Source organism: Canis lupus, chromosome 36 (assembly GCF_048164855.1).
Source record: "Canis lupus baileyi chromosome 36, mCanLup2.hap1, whole genome shotgun sequence".
NCBI classification, from domain to species: domain Eukaryota; kingdom Metazoa; phylum Chordata; class Mammalia; order Carnivora; family Canidae; genus Canis; species Canis lupus.
This window is the reverse complement of record NC_132873.1, coordinates 5,883,713-5,903,390: the sequence shown is the minus strand read 5'-3', so window position 1 is coordinate 5,903,390 and position 19,678 is coordinate 5,883,713. Positions and strand designations below refer to the sequence as shown.

General features: G+C 51.4%; 1 protein-coding gene across 4 annotated transcripts; it reads left to right on the top strand.

Moving 5' to 3' along the window:
• The first annotated feature begins 1,614 nt into the window (after positions 1–1,614).
• On the top strand, positions 1,615–19,442 carry CATIP (ciliogenesis associated TTC17 interacting protein). Of its 4 annotated transcripts, XM_072813373.1 has the most exons (11): positions 1,680–1,908; positions 4,953–5,041; positions 12,556–12,648; positions 13,269–13,469; positions 13,734–13,789; positions 14,458–14,544; positions 14,739–14,906; positions 16,159–16,283; positions 17,333–17,409; positions 17,721–17,809; positions 19,197–19,442. In XM_072813373.1, exons 1-11 carry the CDS (start codon positions 1,883–1,885, stop codon positions 19,425–19,427), a joined length of 1,242 nt encoding a protein of 413 aa, XP_072669474.1. In that variant the 5' UTR covers positions 1,680–1,882; the 3' UTR covers positions 19,428–19,442. The 4 variants fall into 4 exon arrangements, with proteins under 4 accessions (XP_072669477.1, XP_072669474.1, XP_072669476.1 ...); XM_072813376.1 differs by lacking the exon at positions 13,269–13,469 and having other exon boundaries at positions 1,615–1,908; XM_072813375.1 differs by lacking the exons at positions 1,680–1,908; positions 4,953–5,041 and adding an exon at positions 11,831–12,393 and having other exon boundaries at positions 13,274–13,469.
• Positions 19,443–19,678: the final 236 nt, after the last annotated feature.

Genomic DNA, 19,678 nt, shown 5'->3' with positions numbered 1-19,678 from the left:
GAGCCGAAAGCAGCCGCTCAACCCCTGAGCCACCCAGGCGCCCCCAACTATCTTGAGTTAAACGTTAACACTGTGGCTTTGTTTTCATTGTATTTACCTTTGGGGTCAATATTTTTAAAAATGTATTATTTATTTTAGATAGCACAGGTGCATGCAGAGGGGCAGAGAGGGAGGGAGAAGGACAAGCAGACTCCTTGCTGAGCGCGGAGCCCGATGACAACGTGGAGCTTGATCCCACCACCCTGAGATCATGACCTGAACCGAAATCCAATAGTCAGACACTCAACTGACTGAGTCACCCAGGTGCCCCTGGAGTCAATGTTTTTGACAAGTGACAGCAGTTTTCTTTTTTTCTTTTTTCAAAGTGATAGCAGTCTTCAATTCATGAAAGTAATTAAAGATGTGTATTGAAATAGGAGTGAAGTAAAGGTGGTACTTGACCATAGCAGAACTCCTATTTTTTAAGATTTATTTATTTATTAAATATTTATTTATTTAGAAAGGGGGGGCACAGAGGGAGAGGGAGAGAGGGGGATCTCAAGCAGTCCCCAAGCTGAGCACAGAGCCCAAGCTGGGGCTGGATCCCACGACCCTGAGATCACTACATGAGCCAAACTCAAGAGCCAGCCGCTCAACAGACCGAGCCACCCAAGCGCCCCCATAGCAGAACTTTTAAAGGTGGCCCTGATATGGCTGAGGGCCGGGCAGCACTGGCTTCACTCCACATTTCCCTGGGGCCAGGCCAAGGCGCAGTTCTCCCACCCCTTGGCACAATGGGCGCCCTCACCCCAAGCAAGGGACCTTGGCACTGGTCCCCCGCTATGCCGGATCAGGGCTGTGCTTAGGGTGGGCATGGAGGAAGGGGCTGTGGTCCTTACCTTCCCGAAGAAGAGCAGCTCCCTGTGTCTGTGGTTGTCTCTGGGTCCCTGCTGCCGTGAACGGGCAAGCCCCAGGGCCAGGTCTCCTGGGGTCTACCCAGCTTCAAGAGGCACTTGGTGACAGTTCTCTAGGGCTGGTGGGGCATGTTCCTAGGGCCTTTGTGATCCCCCCACTGGGACATCATCCCAAAGGATAGCATGTGCTTTTTGTGGTGCTGGCAATGACCAGCAGCAACCAGGCTCCCAGCCCGTTGCTTACGGGACCGCAGGTGTCACCGGCCTTAGAGGCTTCAGTTCCATCCCCAGCTCTGTCATTCAACATCCAAGTGTCCTTGGGCAGATGTCACTTCCTCAACCTGTTTCTTCACCTTCCCTGGAGGTGACAACCTTGAATGAGTCCGAACGCTTTTCAGGGGCCAGTGACATACTCAACACTAAGCTTAGACCAAGAGGAAAATTTATCAGTTTATGAAATTAAGAAGTGGGGGATTAGGTCATGGTGGCTTCGGGCATTGCAGGATCCATGGATTCAAAGGGCAATTTTATCATTCAGCTTAACTTTCTTCTGCATTGGGATCAGTCTGCCTCAGGCTTTCTCCCTGAGGTGGAAAGATCACGTCTGGAAGTGCTAGGCTTGCAGGCTGCTAGTTAGTTCAGCAAACCCTAGCACAACCTCCCAGGGTCTATCCAGCTGCGTCAGTTCAGCTTGAGCCGCGTGCCCTACCCTGAGCCAATCAGGAGTTGGGGCATGGGCCCTTCTCACCTGCCAGGTTAGGTCCTATGACCACTCTTGGAAAGGGCAGTGTCAGACCCAAGCAACCGAAAGGTGTGCTGAGAGTGTAGAAAATGTTCCCCAGAGTAACAGAAATGACGCAAGGCAGCAAAATCATAGAGGTTCACCAACAATTCTGCTTGTGAGAGGCTATTATGAGCAAAGGCATGTGAAGTCACTTTGGAAAATGCTACGTCAGATTCCTGGTGCTATAATTCATTAGACAGAGGACATGGAGGTAGATGTGTGGCCGCAAAGGTATTTGAACAATACGTAGTTTTAAAAATAACCAGTAAGCTATTTGTTTCTTCCTGAGTCACGGGCTGGCTGTCTCTAGGGCAGGAAAGGAGAAAGGGAGGGGACACGATGTGGGCAGCCCCGGGCGTTCCAGGGAGGAATGGAGATGGGGAAGGGGGGAGGCGAGGAGCCCTGGGCCTACCCGTGTGTGCTGGGGATGGTCTCAGCCCTCCAAGGCCTTAGCCACACATGGAGCCTTGAAAAGTGGGTGGGAACCTAATTCTGGGGTCAGTAAACCCCAGGCAGTTACATTTACTGAGATCCTAAACATAGGCAAAGCCCCACAAGAGATGCAGAGAAAGGCACCTGTCTTAGGGTTCTTCAGAGGGACAGAACCACTAGAAAATGAGGTCATAGATGATAGATAGATAGATAGATAGATAGATAGATAGATGATAGATAATAGAGATGACAGATAATAGAGATGACAAATAGATAATAAGGTGGCAGAGAGAGGACTTGGAGAGGGACCAGGCTGGATAGGATAGGTTCTGCCTCTGGTTGACCATGAGTGACGCCAGATGGGCATCTCATGTCACCCAGCTCCATTCTGGAGTGACTGCGGGGACTGAGGAATGAGCACAGTCACGGGTGGGGAGGGGCAGAGGGAGAGGGAGGAGCAAGCTCCCCCCTGAGCAGGGAACCCAATGTGGGGGCTTCATCCTGGGACCCCGAGATTGTGACCTGAATTAAAGACAGTTAACTGACTGAGCCCCCCAGATAGCCCCACGGTTTCCACTGATTAACCAGATGACCTTGGGTAAGTTACTTAACCTTCTGTGCCTCCATTTCTCCTGAGCCCACTGAGGACATGGGTAGCACCACCCTGGGAGCTGATTGTGATGCATGAGTGAGTTCACACCCGCAGAGCTCATGATGCCATAGATGCCCATCCCAGCAGCTGGGAGGACGCAGGCTGTCCCTGTCACAGGTTCAGAGAGGCCAACCTGCCCAGGAGGGCTGCACAGCTCGCAGATCTACCTGCTACAGAGGGTCCCTCCGCTGGCCTACGAGGCCCTAAGGGGACCGGTAACAAGGGTCTGCAGCGACTCTCTTTCGGAGGTTTAAAAATTAGATTAAAAAAATTGGATGTTGGGGATCCCTGGGTGGCTCAGTGTTTTGGCGCCTGCCTTTGGCTCAGGGCGCGATCCTGGAGTCCCGGGATCGAGTCCCACGTCGGGCTCCTGGCATGGAGCCTGCTTCTCCCTCTGCCTGGGTCTCTGCCTCTCTCTCTCTCTCTCTCTCTCTCATAAATAGATAAATAAATCTTTTTTTTAAAAATTGGATGTTGATCCTTCTAGGAACCACTCTGTCAAACTTCTTTCTCTTCTAGTAGGAAACAGCCAGCATGAATGGGGGGGTTCTTGGGAGGGGCAGGGAGAAAGAACCTGGGCTCCCAGGGCTGGGAGCCTGTGTGCGCAGGGAGGTGGCAGTCCTGTGCAGCTCCAAGGGCCTGACCAAGGAAAGGGGAGGGAGGAGGGGGGCAACTCTAAAGGGTACAGGGCTCTGGGAGCGAATCTGCCCTCAGGCCAGGAAGAGGGTGCACAGTAGGGACGGAGCTACGTGGGCACCCCTTAAAGAGCATCTAGGGGATCCCTGGGTGGCGCAGCGGTTTGGCGCCTGCCTTTGGCCCAGGGCGCGATCCTGGAGACCCGGGATCGAATCCCACGTCAGGCTCCCGGTGCATGGAGCCTGCCTCTCCCTCTGCCTGTGTCTCTGCCTCTCTCCCTTTCTCTCTCTGTGACTGTCACAAATAAATAAAAAATTAAAAAAAAATTAAAAAAAAATAAAATAAAAGCATCTAGACCATAATGTGCTTCTTTTATTTTCCGACTTTGTCCTAATAATAAAAAAAAATGTTTCCAATTTTATATAATTTACATAGGAAAGCGATAGAGTTTGCTTTTGTAGACCTTATTTAAATCTTCTATCTTGAGGCGCCCGGGTATCTCAGTGGTTGAGCATCTGCCTTCAGCTCAGGTCATGATCCTGGAGTCCTGGGATCGAGTCCTGCATCAGGTTCTCCCCGGGGAGCCCACTTCTCCCTCTGCCTGTGTCTCTGCCTCTCTCTCTGTGTCTCTAGTGAATAAATAAATTAAATCTTTGAAAAAAAATCTTCTCTCTTTTAAATTATTTTTTATTTTTTATTTTTTATGATAGCCACACAGAAAGAGAGAGAGAAAGAGAGGCAGAGACACAGGCAGAGGGAGAAGCAGGCTCCATGCACCGGGAGCCCGACGTGGGATTCGATCCCGGGTCTCCAGGATCGCGCCCTGGGCCAAAGGCAGGCGCCAAACCGCTGCGCCACCCAGGGATCCCTCTTCTCTCTTTTATTAACAACTTTATCAAGCTATCATTTCCATAACACAAAATTCATCCTTTTAAAGTGTACAATTGAGTAGTTTTTAGTATATGCACTGTTTTGTGACCATCACAATCTAATTTTGTTTTTTGTTTTTTTTTGTTTTTTGTTTTTTTTAATTTTTATTTATTTATGATAGTCACACAGAGAGAGAGAGAGAGAGAGAGAGAGAGAGAGGGGCAGAGACACAGGCAGAGGGAGAAGCAGGCTCCATGCACCGGGAGCCTGATGTGGGACTCGATCCCGGGTCTCCAGGATCGCGCCCTGGGCCAAAGGCAGGCGCTAAACCGCTGCGCCACCCAGGGATCCCTAATTTTGTTTTAAGATATATTTATTTGAGAAAGAGAGACAGAGAGAGCATGCGTGGGGAGAGAGGAGGAGAAGGAGAGAGAGAAACCTAAGAAGATTCCGCGCTGAGCGCAGAGCCCACCATGGAGCTTGATCCCACAATCCTGTGATCACAACCACAACCTGAGCCAAAACCAAGAGTCAGACGCTGAACTGACTGGGCCACCCAGGGACCCCACAATCTAATCTTAGGACATTTTCATTCACCCGCAGATGAAAGCCTGTGCACACTTGATGTGACTCCACGCCTCTGCGTACCCACACCAAGCGACCACTGATCTCTCTGTCTCCACAGATTTACCTGCTCTGGACGTTTCACATACGTGGCATCAGGCAATATGTGGTCTTTTGTGACCAGCTCCTCTCCCTCGGCATATCCTCAAGGTTCACATCGGAGCACATGGCAGTAGTTCACATCTACTCTCCTTATGGCTGAATAATATTGCATTGTGGGGATATGCACCACATTTTGTTTATCCATTTGTCAGTTGACAGTTGGGTTGTTTCCATTTTTCGGCTACCATGCATCAGGTGCTGTGAACATCTGTGTACAGGTTGTTGTGCGGAGAGATGCTTTCAGTTCTCTCGGGTATAGACCTAGGAGTGGAATTGCCGAGTCATATAGTAACTCCACATTTAACTTTTTGAGGAAGTAACAAACCACCTCCTAAAGTAGTTGTGAGTTTTCTTAATGCTACTGACAGTATCTCACGTGCAGAGAAAGGCTTCTTCAGAATTCACTTTCGCTTTTAAAAATGAATACTCAAAATAAAATTTAAATGGCAAATAAAATTAGGGGCACCTGGGTGGCTCAATTTCTCAAATTGCAAATTTTAAAACGTAAACATTTTTTAAACTTTTAAGTTCAACTTCTGAGTCATTTTTTTTGTTGTTGTTAAATATAATGCTTCTATCCAACACTGTTATTTCTTTTTTTTTTTAGATTTTATTTATTTATTCATGAGAGACACAGAGGGAGGGAGAGAGAGAGAGAAAGGCAGAGACACAGGCAGAGGGAGAAGCAGGCTCCATGCAGGAAACCCGATGTGGGACTTGATCCTGAGACTCTGGGATCACCCTGAGCCAAAGGCAGACGCTCAACCGCTGAGCCACCCAGGCATTCCCTGAGTCATTTTTTAATCAGAAATCTAGCACATGTTAATGATGACTTTTAAGAGGGCTTTGATTAATAATTGGTCCTCTTTTAAAAACTGCAAAAGGTTTAAGCAGTTTATGTTGTATTTACTCATCCTCGATATTCTACTTCCTTTTTAAAAGCAAATAATTGTTATATGTCAATTATATCCCATAAAGCTGGAAAAAGTAAAATAAGAAGAATTCAATTATCTTTAAAAAGAGAGAGAGAGAGAGAGAGAGAGAAACCAGCCTCCCAAGTACTTTAACTGCAATCTAAGAAAAAGTAAACATATAACAAATTTGAGGGCACTTGGATGGCTCAGTTGGTTCAGTGTCCAAATCTTGGTATCAGCTCAAGTCTTGATCTCAGGGTAGTGAGTTCAGGCCCCAGGTTGGGCTGCACACTGGGTGTGGAGCCTGCTTAAAAATTAGCTAATTAATTAAGTAATTAAGCAAATTTAAATGTTTTTATATTATTTTAAATTTTTATTTAAATTGAATTAATTAACATATTATATATTATTGGCTTCAGAGGTGGAGTTCGGTGATTCATCAGCCTTATATAACACCCAGTGCTTATCACATCACGTGCCCTTCTTAATGCCCGTCCCCCAGTTACCCCATTCCCCCACTCTCACCTCCTGTCCAGCGACTTCAGTTTGTTTCCTGTGATTAAGAGTCTCTTATGGTTTGTCTCCCTCTCTGATTTCGTCTTGCTTTATTTTTTCCTCTCTTCCTCTATGATCCTCTGTTTTGATTCTTAAATTCCTCATGAGATCATATGATAACTCTCTCTCTGATTGACTTATTTCACTTAGCATAATAACCCTCTAGTTTCATCCATGTCATTGCAAATGGCAAGATTTCATTTTTGATGGCTGAGTAGTTTTCCATTGCATGTATTTACCACATCTTCTTTATCCATTCATCTGTCAATGGACATTGGGGCTCTTTCCACAATTTGGCTACTGTGGACAACACTGCAAGGTGCCCTTTGGATCACTACATTTTTATCTTTGGGGTAAATACCTAGTATGCAATTGCTGGGTCGTAGGGTAGCTCTGTTTTCAACTTTTTGAGGAACCTCCATTCTGCTTTCCAGAGGGACTGCATCAGCTTGTGTTCACACCAATGTTTTAAGAGGGTTCCCCTTTCTCTGCATCGTCGCCAACATCTGTCCTTTCCTGACTTGTTAATTTTAGCCATTCTGACTGGGGTGAGGTGGTATATTGTTGTAGTTTTGATTTGATTTCCCTGATGCCAAGTGATGAGCATTTTCTCATGTGTCTGTTGGCCATTTGTCTTCTTTGGAGAAATGTCTGTTCAGATTTTCTGCCCATTTCTTGATTGGATTATTTGTGCTTTGGGTGTTGGGTTTGATTAAGTTCTTTTTCAAAAATATTTCTATCTATTTATTTAACAGAGAGAGTGAGGGAACACAAGCAGGGGGAGGGGCAGAGGGAGACGGAGAAGCAGGCTTCCTGTCTAGCAGGGAGCCCGATACGGGGCTCTATCCCAGGACCCTGGGATCATGACCTGAGCAGAAGGCAGGCACTTAACCGACTGAGCCACCCAGGCACCCCTGATAAGTTCTTTGTAGACTTTGGATACTAGCCCTTTATCTGATAATGCCTTTGCAAACATCTCCCATTCTATAGGTTGCCTTTTGGTTTTGTCCACTAGGCATTTTATCTTAATGAAGTCCCAATAGTTCATTTTTGCCTTTGTCTCCCTTGTCTTTGGAGAAGTGTCTGGCAAGAAGCTGCTGTGGCCAAGATCACAGAGGCTGCTGCCTGTGTTCTCTAGGATTTTAATGGATTCCTGTCTCACATTTAGGTCTTTCATCCATTTGGAGTCTATTTTTGTGTATGATGCCAGGAAATGGTCCAGTTTCATTTTTCTGCCTGTGGCTGTCCAGTTTTCCCAGCACCATTTGTTGAAAAGACTGTCTTTTTTCCATTGAATATTTTTCCTGCTTTGTCAAAGATTAGTTGACCATAGAATTGAGGGTCCATGGCTGGGTTCTTTATTCTGTTCCATTGATCTACGGGTCTGTTTTTGTGCCAGGATCATACTGTATTGATTATCACAGCTTTGTAATAGAGCTTGAAATCCAGAATTGTGATGCCACCAGTTTTGGTTTTCTTTTTCAACATTCCTTTGGCTCTATGGGGTCTTTTCTGGTTCCATACAAATTTTAGGATTATTTGTTCCAACTCGGTGAAATAAGTTGATGGTATTTTGATAGGGATTGCATTGAATGTATAGATTTCTCTGGGTAGCATAGACATTTTAACAATATTTGTTCTTCCAATCCATGAGCGTGGAACGTTTTTCCATTTCTTTGTGTCTTCCTCCTTTTCTTTCGTGAGTGTTCTGTAGCTTTCTGAGTACAGATCTTTTGCCTCTTTGGTTAGGTTTATTCCTGGGTATCTTATGGTTTGGGGTACAATTATAAATGGGATGGATTCCTTAATTTCTCTTTTTTTTATCTCATTGTTAGTGTATAGAAATACAATTGATTTCTGTGCAATGATTTTATATCCTGACACTTTGCTGAATTCCTGTATGAGTTCTAGCAATTTTGGGGTCGAGTCTTTTGGGTTTTCCATATAGGGTATCATGTCATCGGCAAAGAGTGAGACTTTGACTTCTTTGCGAGTTTGGATGCCTTTTATTTCTTTTTGTTGTCTGATTGCTGAGGCTAGGACTTCTAGTACTATGTTGAACAGCAATGGTGACAGTGGACATCCCTGCTATGTTCCTGACCTTAAGGGGAAGCTCTCCGTTTTTCCCCATTGAGGATGATATTTGCTGTGGCGCTTTTCATATATAACTTTTATGATATTGAGGTATGTTCCCTCTATCCCTACACTGTGAAGAGTTTTAATCAAGAAAGGATGCTGTAGTTTGTCAAATGCTTTCTCTGCATCTGTTGAGAAGGTCATATGGTTCTTGTCCTTTCTTTTATTAATGTGATGTATCACATTGACTGATTTCCGGATGTTGAACCAACGTTGCAGTCCAGGAATAAATCTCACTTGGTTGTGGTAAAAATCCTTTTAATGTACTGTTGGATCCTATTGGCTAGTATTTTGGTGAGAATTTGGCATCCGTGTTCATCAGGGATATTGGTCTGTAATTCCCCTTTTTTGGTGGGGTCTTTGTCTGGTTTTAGGATCAAGGTAATGCTGGCTTCATAGAAAGAGTTTGGAAGTTTTCCTCCCATTTCTATTTTTGAAACAGCTTCAGAAGAATAGGTTAATTCTTCTTTAAATATTTGGTAGAATTCCCCTGGGAGGCCATTTGGCCCTAGACTCTTGTTTGTTGGGAGCTTTTGACGACTGCTGCAGTTTTCTTGCTCTCTATTCAGCAAGGGTCTGTTCAGATTTTCTACTTCTTCCTGTTTCAGTTTTGGTAGTTTATTCATCTCTAGGAATGCATCCATTTCTCCCAGATTGCCTAATTTGTTGCTATATAGTTGAACATAATCTTGGTATCAGTTCAAGTTTTGATCTCAGGGTCATGAGTTCAGGCTCCAGGTTGGGCTCCATACTGGGTGTGGATCTTACTTAAAAATAAATGAATGAAACTAAATAAAATAAATGAATGAATGAATGAAGCAAATTTTAAGGTTTTTAAGAAATATTTTGGTTCTACTTTCAATTCCAGTAAGAATTTAACTTCAGAATTCAATTTAAATCAATTATTCAGGGCAGCCCGGGTGGCTCAGTGGTTTAGCACCGCCTTCAGCCCAGGGTGTGGTCCTGGAGACCCGGGATTGAGTCCCCATCAAGCTCCCTGCATGGAATGGAGCCTGCTTCTCCCTCTGCCTGTGTCTCTGCCTCTCTCCGTGTGTCTCTCATGAATAAATAAATAAAATATTTTTTAAAATAATTAAATTATTCAACTAATTTATTTATTTTTTAAATATTTTATTTTATTTATTTTACTCCTTTTTAAAATATGTTTATTTATTCGTAACACACACACAGAGGCAGGGACACAGGCAGAGGGAGAAGCAGGCCTCCCCCAAGGAGCCCAATATGGGACTCAAACCTGGATCCCAGAATCACACCCTGAGCCAAAGGCAGACACTCAACCCCTGAGCCACCCAGGCATCCCTATTTATTTGATTCTTTAAGTATTCTCTTACACCTAACGTGGGGCTCAAACTCACAACCACCAAGATCAAGAGTTCCACCGTCTACATCTGAGCCAGCCAAGTGCCATTCAACTGCTTGATATAAATTAGAATCTCAAAACTTTTCTTTTCTTTTTAAAAAGATTTTATTTATTTATTTATTTATTTATTTATTTATTTATTTATTTATTTATTTATTTAAGAGAGAAAGAGAGAGAGAGAGATCAAGCAGGGGGAAGGGCAGAGAGAGAGGGGACCTCACAGGACCTCTCTCACAGGACCCTGAGATCATGACCTGAGCCAAAGTCAGATGCTTCACCGATGAGCCACCCAGGTGCCCCTCATGTCTTATCTTTTAAGCCCCCTCCCATGCCAAATTATTTTAAAGAATTTGAAATACCAAATATGCACAGTGTGACAACATACAAATTAATATTGCTACTTTTATTGTCTCAAACAATTCTGCATGTGATTCTAAATCTTCCTGAAGTTGATAGATAACTACCTTCCAATGAGAAGACATTGGAAAATTATCTTCCTGAGTACTAAGGTCGGGGATGGAGGGCAATTCCTTAGGTGACTGAGGCTTTTGGACACTATTTTTCTTTTTTTTTTGTAACTCTGTCAGGTTGAGCCCCTTTTTAGAGCCACTATGATGTAGACTCAAACACTTACAAGGTGTGGACCAGATAGCCCACAGCCTGGGGCTTGAGTCCTACCTATCATAATTCAATTTTCATCTTTGTCACTAATCACTACCTACTCTATGGCACCGGTTGTTTGGATTCAGTGTATTGTCTATTTGCTGTTTCATTTTTCTTTGAATTCTCTCTAGGAGCCACACTGCCTTGGGTTGAGTTGTGGCTCTGTCAATTACGGTTGACCCTTGAACAACACGGGGGTGAGGTGTGCTGACAATCCCCTCTTTCCTGCACAGTTGAAGATTCCAGCATAGGGGTACCTCGTTGGTTCACTGGGAGGAGCATGCGACTCTTGATCTCAAGTTCATGAGTTAGGGCCCCACAATGGGTGTAGACATTAGTTAAATAAGTAAATAAACAAAAAAATGAAATTGAGCACTGTGTTTAAAAAAATAAAATTTAAGTATAACTTTTGACTCCTCCAAAATTTAACTACTCGTAGCCTACTATTGACCCAAAGTCTTACAAATAACAGAAACAGTTAACACATGTTTTATATGATCTATGTATTATATACTGTGTTCTTCCAATAAAGTAAGCTAGAGAAAATGTTGTTAAGAAGTCATAAGGAAGGGTGGCTCAGCGGTTTGGCGCCTGCTTTGGCCCAGGGCGAGATCCTGGAGTCCCGGGATTGAGTCCCACATCGGGCTCCCAGCATGGATCCTGCTTCTCCCTCCTCCTGTGTCTCTGCCTCTCTCTCTATGTCTATCATAAATAAATAAATAAATAAATAAATAAATAAATAAATAAATAAATAAATCTTAAAAAAAAAAAAAGAAGAAGAAGTCATAAGGAAGAGAGGTGCCTAGGTGGCTCAGTCGTTAAGTGTTGGACTCTTGATTTTGGCTCAGGGCATGATCTCGGGGTCATGAGATGGAGGCCCCCATTGGGCTCCATGCTTGGCAGAGAGTCTGCTTGAGATTCTCTCTTTCCCTCTTCCTTTGTCCCCCCACAAAAAATAAAGTAATTAATTAATTATTTTTAAAAAAGAAATCATAAAGAGATTACAGTTAGAGCACTGTAGCATATTTACTGAAAAACATCCACATATTAGTGGACCAGGCAGCTCAAACCCATGCTGCTCAAGGGTCAACTGTATTAGCTGTGTGACATTAGGAAAGACCCCAACGATTTCTCAGCCATAAAGTGCAGGGAAAAAAGATCCTACTCACAGGGTTAGTCTGAATACTGAATGATTGCACACACACGTGCAGCCCTCCAGAACAGTGCCAGGCCTCAGGTGAGCGAGGCTGAAAGGTTTGGTGTGATTGTCATTGTTACCACCATTGCTCTCATATGACATCCAAGTGGGTTCTACGCGTGTGAGGCCATATCTGACTCAAGGTCACAACTTCCAAGGTCAATCTGGCTTTTTAAAGCTTATCATTATTGTTGTTGTTGTCGTCGTTGTTGTCTTAGTAATCTCTATACCCACAATGGGGCTCAGACTCACCACCCTGAGATCAAGAGTCACATACTCCTCTGACTGAGCCAGCCAGGTGCTCCCTAAAGTCATCCTAATGACCCATGTCACCTCCCTGCTGTGTCATATGCTCCCTCTGCAAGATAATACTCCAGGCATGGTCTGAGCTCCAGTCCCCACAGCTCCTACCATTGCCTCCAAGGTCTGGGTGTTTTGTGAGGTGTGTTGATGGCCCTTTAAGAGGCGGTCACTGGCATCCGGTTGCCAGGGAGACAACTAGACACTGACCGGGTAGCTGAAGGCAGCATGTCCTCTAAACTTCAATCCACAGGTGGGAAGAGGCCGCTGGGATGGATATTGGAGCGGCATCTCCTCCTCTTCTCCCTCCCTCTCTCCTCCTTCTTCCTCCCTGGGGTGGCCTTGGAGAATTCTGCTTTGGGGACCCCTGTCCCTCTCCCCAAGGTTGCCATCTCAGCCTCTTCTCCCTCCCTAGGCCACAGAGCCAAGGACCACCAGTCTCCAGCCCAAGGGAGCCTGGCAGCCCCAGAGGCCAATGCTGAAGCCATCCACTTCCTCAGCAACCTCCGTGAGCCTGGACAGTGGGGGCGGTGGGAGCGTGGGGGGCGGGGGTGCAGGGTGCAGGCCCGGCCGGTCTCGCTGAGCCTTGCTGGCCCTGGCACTCAGAAAGGGTGCGAGGCCTATTTGTTGATATTTTTTTTAAAGACTTACTGTTTAATTAATTATTTGTTTATTTGAGAGAGAGTGAGCCAGTGAGCCAGTGAGCGAGAGCCCAGAGGGAAAGGGAGAAGCAGGCTCCCCACTGAGCAGAGAGCCCCAGGCAGAGCTTGATCCCAGGGCCCTGAGATCATGATCTGAGCCTAAGGCAGATGCTTAACCAACTGAGCCACCCAGACCCCCTATTTGTTTATATATATAATTTTTTTGAAGTTCGATTTGCCAACATATAGTATAACACTCAGTATTGATAACTGTGGAGGGAAGACCCCAAGGCCACGGGGACTGGCGGGGGCGGGGAGCAGGGAGGTCTTCACCTGTGGGGGCCAACAGAGGGTAGGCAGGAGCTGCCTGGGACATGGGGGATGAGGAAGGGGTGGGTGCAGACTGTGGGGCCCTGCTGGGGGGACAGTCAGGGAGTCGAGGCCCAGGACCTAGGGCTTCATCTGTGCCCACGGGACCCCCCCACAGAACAGGAGGAGCTGCAGATGTTGATGTTCTCCGAGACGCTGGCCATGGTCTCGGACACGGGGGAGCCCGAGGGAGAGCTGACCATTGAGGTCCAGAGAGGAAAATACAAAGACGAGCTGGGCGTGATGTCCTCGTGCGTCCTGGTGCACGCCTTCAGCCGCGGCTTCATGGACAGAATGCTCTGCGGGAACTCCCTCTTGGGCAAGCTCCCCCGCCCCCACCCCAGGACCCTCACTCAGGACCCACCCTGGGCTTCACCTTGGGACCAGAAGGCAGCAAAGCGGGTGTGTTTAGGGGGGTGATGAGGAAGTTGATCACAGACTTAGGACAAGGAAGCCACTTAGTTTTCCCTGCGGTCACACTCCTCCTGACTTGTCCAGCCTCCTGCCACCTTCCCGCCTGGCCTGTCCCCGGTGATGGGGTGACAGGGTGACGGTGACAGCAACCTTCTCCTCCCGGCCCCAGGTTACCTCTCGTGGAAACTGCATATCATGGAGCAACATAGTCAGGAGTTCATCAAGGTACCTCCTAGGGTCCCGGCCTGGACCCCAAACCGGGGTGAGAGAATGGAGACCCTGGGAGGGAGGGAGGAAAGAACATGGGCAGGGGCCGGGGGCTCAGTGGAGGTCACCCCAACTCTCTTCTGGTTCCTCTGCAATCCTCACCATGCATAACGTGGAAACCAACCCATCCGTGGCAGCAAGTTGCTTCTCATGACCTCCTAACACAGGAACCCTGGGTCCAGTCCACCCGGGGCCTCCTCCAGGCCCAAAGCCCAGCATCTCTCTGGGGGCCCCATGGTCTGGCCTTTCCCAGAGCCTGGCATTTCCCAAGGGCCTGTCACCACCTCGCCTCCAAGGCCTCCTGCTCCCTTCCTCCCGTGCCCAGGCCCAGCCACCTCTTCTGGAACGCAACCGGTTTTACACACTGGAAACCACTGATGCCCAAGAACTTTCCCACAGAAACCATCCCCATCTTTGAAAACCTGTATTCTGAAGCGCAGTTGCCTTTTCACTTTGTATGACATGATCACATGCCTTCTGTTCTTGAACCTCACTACATAGGGAAGATCTTTCTACAAATTTCCCTGTTTTCTCATTCATAAAGGAGAACAGGCACAGTGACCTGGTGTGGGGGGCGCTGTTCGGGTGCAGCGGGGTGAGCTCCTGATTCTTCCCTTGGCCCTTAGTTTCACATCCTCCCCATGGAGCACAAGATGAGTTTGGTGAAGCAGGATGACCAGCTGACCATGACCAGGAGCGTCAAGGAGGGTGAGGTGAGGCTGAGAGGCAGGTAGAAGCCGTACCTTGCGTCCTCTTCGAAGCCAAGGGGAGGGGGGTGTGGACTGGGTCAGGCCAGGAGCCTGGCAGGGAGACTCAGCAGGGACCCTAGATGTGCCCACGCTTGGCTTTCCCATCCTCCCCACCCCTTCCCAGATCCGTGTCCCCAACCCAGATCTCTCCTGAACAGGAAATGAAGACCGAAGTGACTTTTTTCCCGGGGAGCTCAACCGTAGGCTTCATCTCCCAGGCTGCCAACCTGGTGTTGCTGAGGGTGATGGCCTGGCGGCAGACGGTGCCCAACAATGCCTGCTTCCTGGCCTTGGACACGGAGGGCAAACTGTGCTACTCCACTTACGTGAGGGGTTTCCCCGGGTCAGGGAGTTGGCCTGGGGAAAATCCGAAGGGGTGGGGAGGGGGGTTGGGGTAGGAGGGGGGTGGGCTGGGCCCGTGCAAGTGGGACTTGCACGGTTGTCGGCCGATCACCATCACGAGTGGTGCAGGAGGCCTGGAGAGGAGGGACCCAAGCTGGGAGCAGTTGAGAGAAGCAATGCTTGTCGCACGGAAGTCAGTCCAGGAGACAGAAACACAGCAGAGGGCTGCTTTGAAAGATATATTTTTTTAACGCACCATTTCCAACTGCACTCAAATGTTCTTTGATTATGTCTCAAACCTGAAGGGTATCCCCTCCCTTTTTTTTTCCCTTTCTTGTGGTTAAAACTTCATAATCAACATACCTAGGACTTCCTGCAATGTGGGAGGGTTTTTTGATTAATTAATTTATTTATTTATTCATGAGACACAGAAAGAGAGGCAGAGACATGGGCAGAGGGAGAAGCAGGCTCCCTGCAGGGAGCCTGATGCGGGACTCGATCCCAGGACCCCGGGATCACACCCTGAGCCGAAGGCAGTTGCTCAACCACTGAGTCACCCGGGTGCCCTACAATGTGGGATTTTTTTTTTTTTTTAATGTGGGATCTTTAAAGTTGTGCCTCTAAACACACATTCTGGGTGCTAATTTGAAAATGACATTCTAGTCTTTTCTATCATGACAAACGTGACAAACAGCAATGTGTTTGACACTAACAAGCCATGTCACTCCCCCCTCCACCCCACCTTCTTTGAAACACATGTTTTATATCAGCACTTTCTGCCCATGGCCGTAGCTGCTCCAAGGGTTTAAGTTTTCACAACAGAGCAGCCTGCCTGGAGCCACAGATCTCAATCAACACCGCCCCCCACCCCACCCTACCTCACCCCACCCCCGCAAAGCATCAAGTGCCCCTCCCTCAAATAGCCCAACTCCCCACTCTCCCCGCCCCCCTTCCTCACCCCTCATCCCTGTAACTGAATCTGCCAACTAGAAGCAGTTGGTCATCGAGATGATGCGGGGAGGGCTGGGGTGCAGCAACGGTGGGGGGGGGGGCCTGCACCCACTTAAGTGCAACTGAAATCCCGTGGTGCCTGAGGGTCTGGACAGCCAAGAGTTGCTTATCACTGATAAACAAGGAAGGAAGTGGCAAGATGTGAAAAAGGGCCAGGGTGAGATTTGGGGGAGATCCTGGTGGGCATCCCCCTCACCTCCTTCCCTCCTTTTTGGCTGCTGCCAGCAAGCCCTGGGCTTCCAGACCATTGAAGTGGACCGCCAGCAGGTGCGAGTGTTCATCGTGGAGCAGACCGTCCACTCGGTGAAAGGCGTCCCCAGCTCCTGCCAGTTTTACCTGCTCTCGGACGGGTGAGCTACTGACAGTGGCGGCCAGGGGGCAGTGTGGAGCGGGAGCGTGGGTGCTGGACCGCGGGGCGGCCCAGGCTGAAGGGGGACTACTGTCTGTGGGACGCCCCCAGGAAGCGTGCCCCCTTGCTTGATCCACACCACTCACTCTTCCTTCACGTATTTCCTCCTGCACCACGCGCAATGCCCACGCATTCACCTGATGCTCACCAAGGAGCCCTGAATGGCTGAGGTCAATGCTGACCGGCCCAGGCCTAAGGCCTAGAGGCCCAAGCAGCTGCCGGGGCGGGGCGCGGGGGGCGTAATGCTGAAAAGCAACAAGTTTTGAACAACTTGACATTAGATGGAATCCATGTGCTGGGGGAAAGCATCCTGGCACACTGCCAAGCCGTCAGCAGCCCGGCACAGGCACCAAATTATGAGATAATTTGGGGTGGGGGTGGGGAGTAAGAATTTACTTCTTGAAATTCCCAAAGAGGTATTGATATAATAATCATTACACTGGGGGGGAAAGTAATTGGATTGTTGGCTTTCTTTATTTGATAACTTAGCATGTTGTTTCTTTTTTTTTTTTTTTAAGATTTTATTTATTTATTCATGAGAGACACACAGAGAGAGGCAGAGACACAGGCAGAGGGAGAAGCAGGCTCCCTGCAGGGAGCCCCAAATGGGATTCGACCTCAGGATCCCAGAATTCCAGGACCCTGGGATCGCAACCTGAGCCGAAGGCAGATGCTCAACCACTGAGTCCCCAGGCGCCCCTGGCATGTTGTTTCTATCTTGAGTGTCCCCTAGCTGGAGGCTCATGGTATTTTTGGTGCTAGAGTTCTCATGCCAGCCCTGGCACACCAGCACACACGTCCAAGGGCATGAGCAAGACCCAGTTTGAAAAGCAGGGGCCGTTATCTGGGGGCCTAGACATGAACACAACCCTGGAACTGAAAGATAAATAGGGGTGTTGGGGAAGCAGCAGTAAAGGGAGGCCCCCAGCCCCTCAGGGGAGCGGGCTGGTCTGGGAAGACTCCCACTCTCACACCCGCGTTGTATTCCAGGCACTTGGCCAAGAGAATCCAGGTGGGTTCCCCCGGCTACTGCATGATCCCCAAGATGCCTGTCTTGAGGGAGAAGGGTGAGTGAAACCTCTGGCTGGAGGAGAGTGAGGGAGAGGTGGGAAATCCTGGGGCCCCCCAGGGTGCAGAGGCTGGGCTCAGTGTGGGATCAGAACCTGAAACAGGTGGGGGAAGCTCTGCCCCCCAGCCCCTGACCCCAAGGCCACTAGGGGAGGCTCGTTGAGCAGGGAAGGCCTTCCAGCCATCTGAGCAGAACCCGGGGACTTTACCGAGCCTGCGGTGTGGCGGGTGTGGCCGCTCTGGGGCAGCCCCTGTGTATCCCGGAAGGTTCTGGGGCCAGCCTGTGCAGCCTTCCTCTCTGCCCACCCAGAGGAGATTGAGCCCCGCCCCGTATTTGGGAAGAAGCCCCTGGTGTGGGAGGAGGATCTGGAGCTCTCCTCGAGGTTCCTGGACCGGAAGGTGAGGGGGAGCTGCAGCCAACCTGGGGTCCCCCTCTCCCCGCCGGGGAGCCTCCTTGAAATGCACCCAGCGAAGGCGGGGAGGCCCTGCGGGGAGGCCCTGCGTCGAGGGGTGAGGGGCGGGGTTCCCAGGGGGGGGCACGGGGTGCCGAGGTGGAGGCGTGGGATGCCAGGGGCACGGAGTGCCGAGGGGCGAGGAGTGCCGAGGCTGGGGCACGGGGTGCCGGGGGGGGGGGGGGGGGGGGGGGGGGGGCGCGCAGGGTGCCCGGGGGGGGGGGCAGAGTGCCGGGGGGGGCACGAGGTGCCGGGGTGTGGCGGGGTGTCTGGGGGCGTGGGGTGCCGGGAGGCGCGGGGTGCCTAGGTGGGGGCGCGGGTGCCTGGGGGACTTAGGGTGCGGGGGGCGCGGGGTGCCTGGGGGGTGCAGGGTGCCAAGGGGGGCAGAGTGCCGGGGGGGCGCGGGGTGCCGGGGTGCGGGGTGCCGGGGGGCGCGGGGCGCGGGGTGCCGGGGTGCGCGGGTGCTGGGGGCGCGGGGAGTGCTGGGTGCCGGGGGCGCGGGGGGTGCGGGGTGCCGGGGGCGCGGGGGGCACGGGGGGCCTGGGGTGCGGGGGATGCGGGGTGCCTGGGGGCGCGGTGTGCCAGGGGCGCAGGTGGTGCGGTGTGCCGGGGGGTGCGGGGGGCGAGGGGTGCCGGGGGGGCGCGGGGGGCCGGGGGTGCAGGGGGTGCGGGGTGCCTGGGGCGCGGGGTGCCTGGGGGCGCGGGGGGTGCGGTGTGCCGGGGGGTGTGGGGGGCGCGGAGTGCTTGGGGGCGCAGGGTGCCAGGGGGGAGCGGGGTGCCGAGATGGGGATGCGGGGTGCCTGGGAGCGCGGGGTGCCGGGGGAGCGCTGGGTGCCTGGGGGCGCGGGGTGCGGGGGTGGCACGGGGTGCCGGGGTGCGGGGGGTGCGGGGGCGCGGGGTGCCGGGGGTACGGGGGGTGCCTGGGGGCGCGGGGTGCCGGGGGCGCGCGGGGTGCGGTGTGCCGGGGGGCGCGGGGTGCCGGGGGGGTGCGGGGGGCGCGGAGTGCCGGGGGTGCGCGGGGTGCCTGGGGGCGCGGGGTGCCGGGGGTGCGCGGGGTGCCTGGGGTGCGGGGTGCCTGGGGGCGCGGGGTGCCGGGGGGGGCGCGGGGTGCTTGGGGGCGCGGGGTGCCAGGGGGGCGCGGGGTGCCGGGGGAGCGCTGGGTGCCTGGGGGCGCGGGGTGCGGGGGTGGCACGGGGTGCCGGGGTGCGGGGTGCCTGGGGGTGCGGGGTGCGGGGTGCCTGGGGGCGCGGGGTGCGGGGGGCGCGGGGGGGGGGCGGTGTGCCGGGGGGCGCGGGGGCGGGGTTCCGGGTCGCGCTCAGGCTCGGCCCCGCCAGGAGGAGCTCCGCGTCAGGCACGCCGGCTACCTGCGGCAACACCCCGAGGCCCGGGCGCTGGTCGCCGACTTCCTGCTCTTCCTGCTGCTGCGCCAGCCCCGCGACGTGGTCGCCTTCGCCGCCGAGCACTTCGGGCCCTTCGCGAGCCGCCGCCCGCCGCCGCCCGCCCTGCGCTCCTCCACGCGGCGCAGCCCCTTCCGCTCGCCGAGCCCGGGGCGCCCCCCCGCCTAGGGCCTGCGGCTGCGGGTGCGGGTGCGGGTGCGGGTGCGGGTGCGCGAGGCCGGGCGTCGCGGGGACGCAGCGGGGACGGGCGGGACTCCCCCGAGGCGCGCCTTACCCGCTGTGGGGTTTTTTTGCGGGGGGGCGGAGGGGGGAATAAATGGGCCCCGGCCCCGCGCTTCCGCTGTGGGCGCGGGAACCTTCCCTGGCCAGAGTCTTGTGTCTTGGCTTGAAAAGAGGAACAGGGTTAAATTAACAGGGTT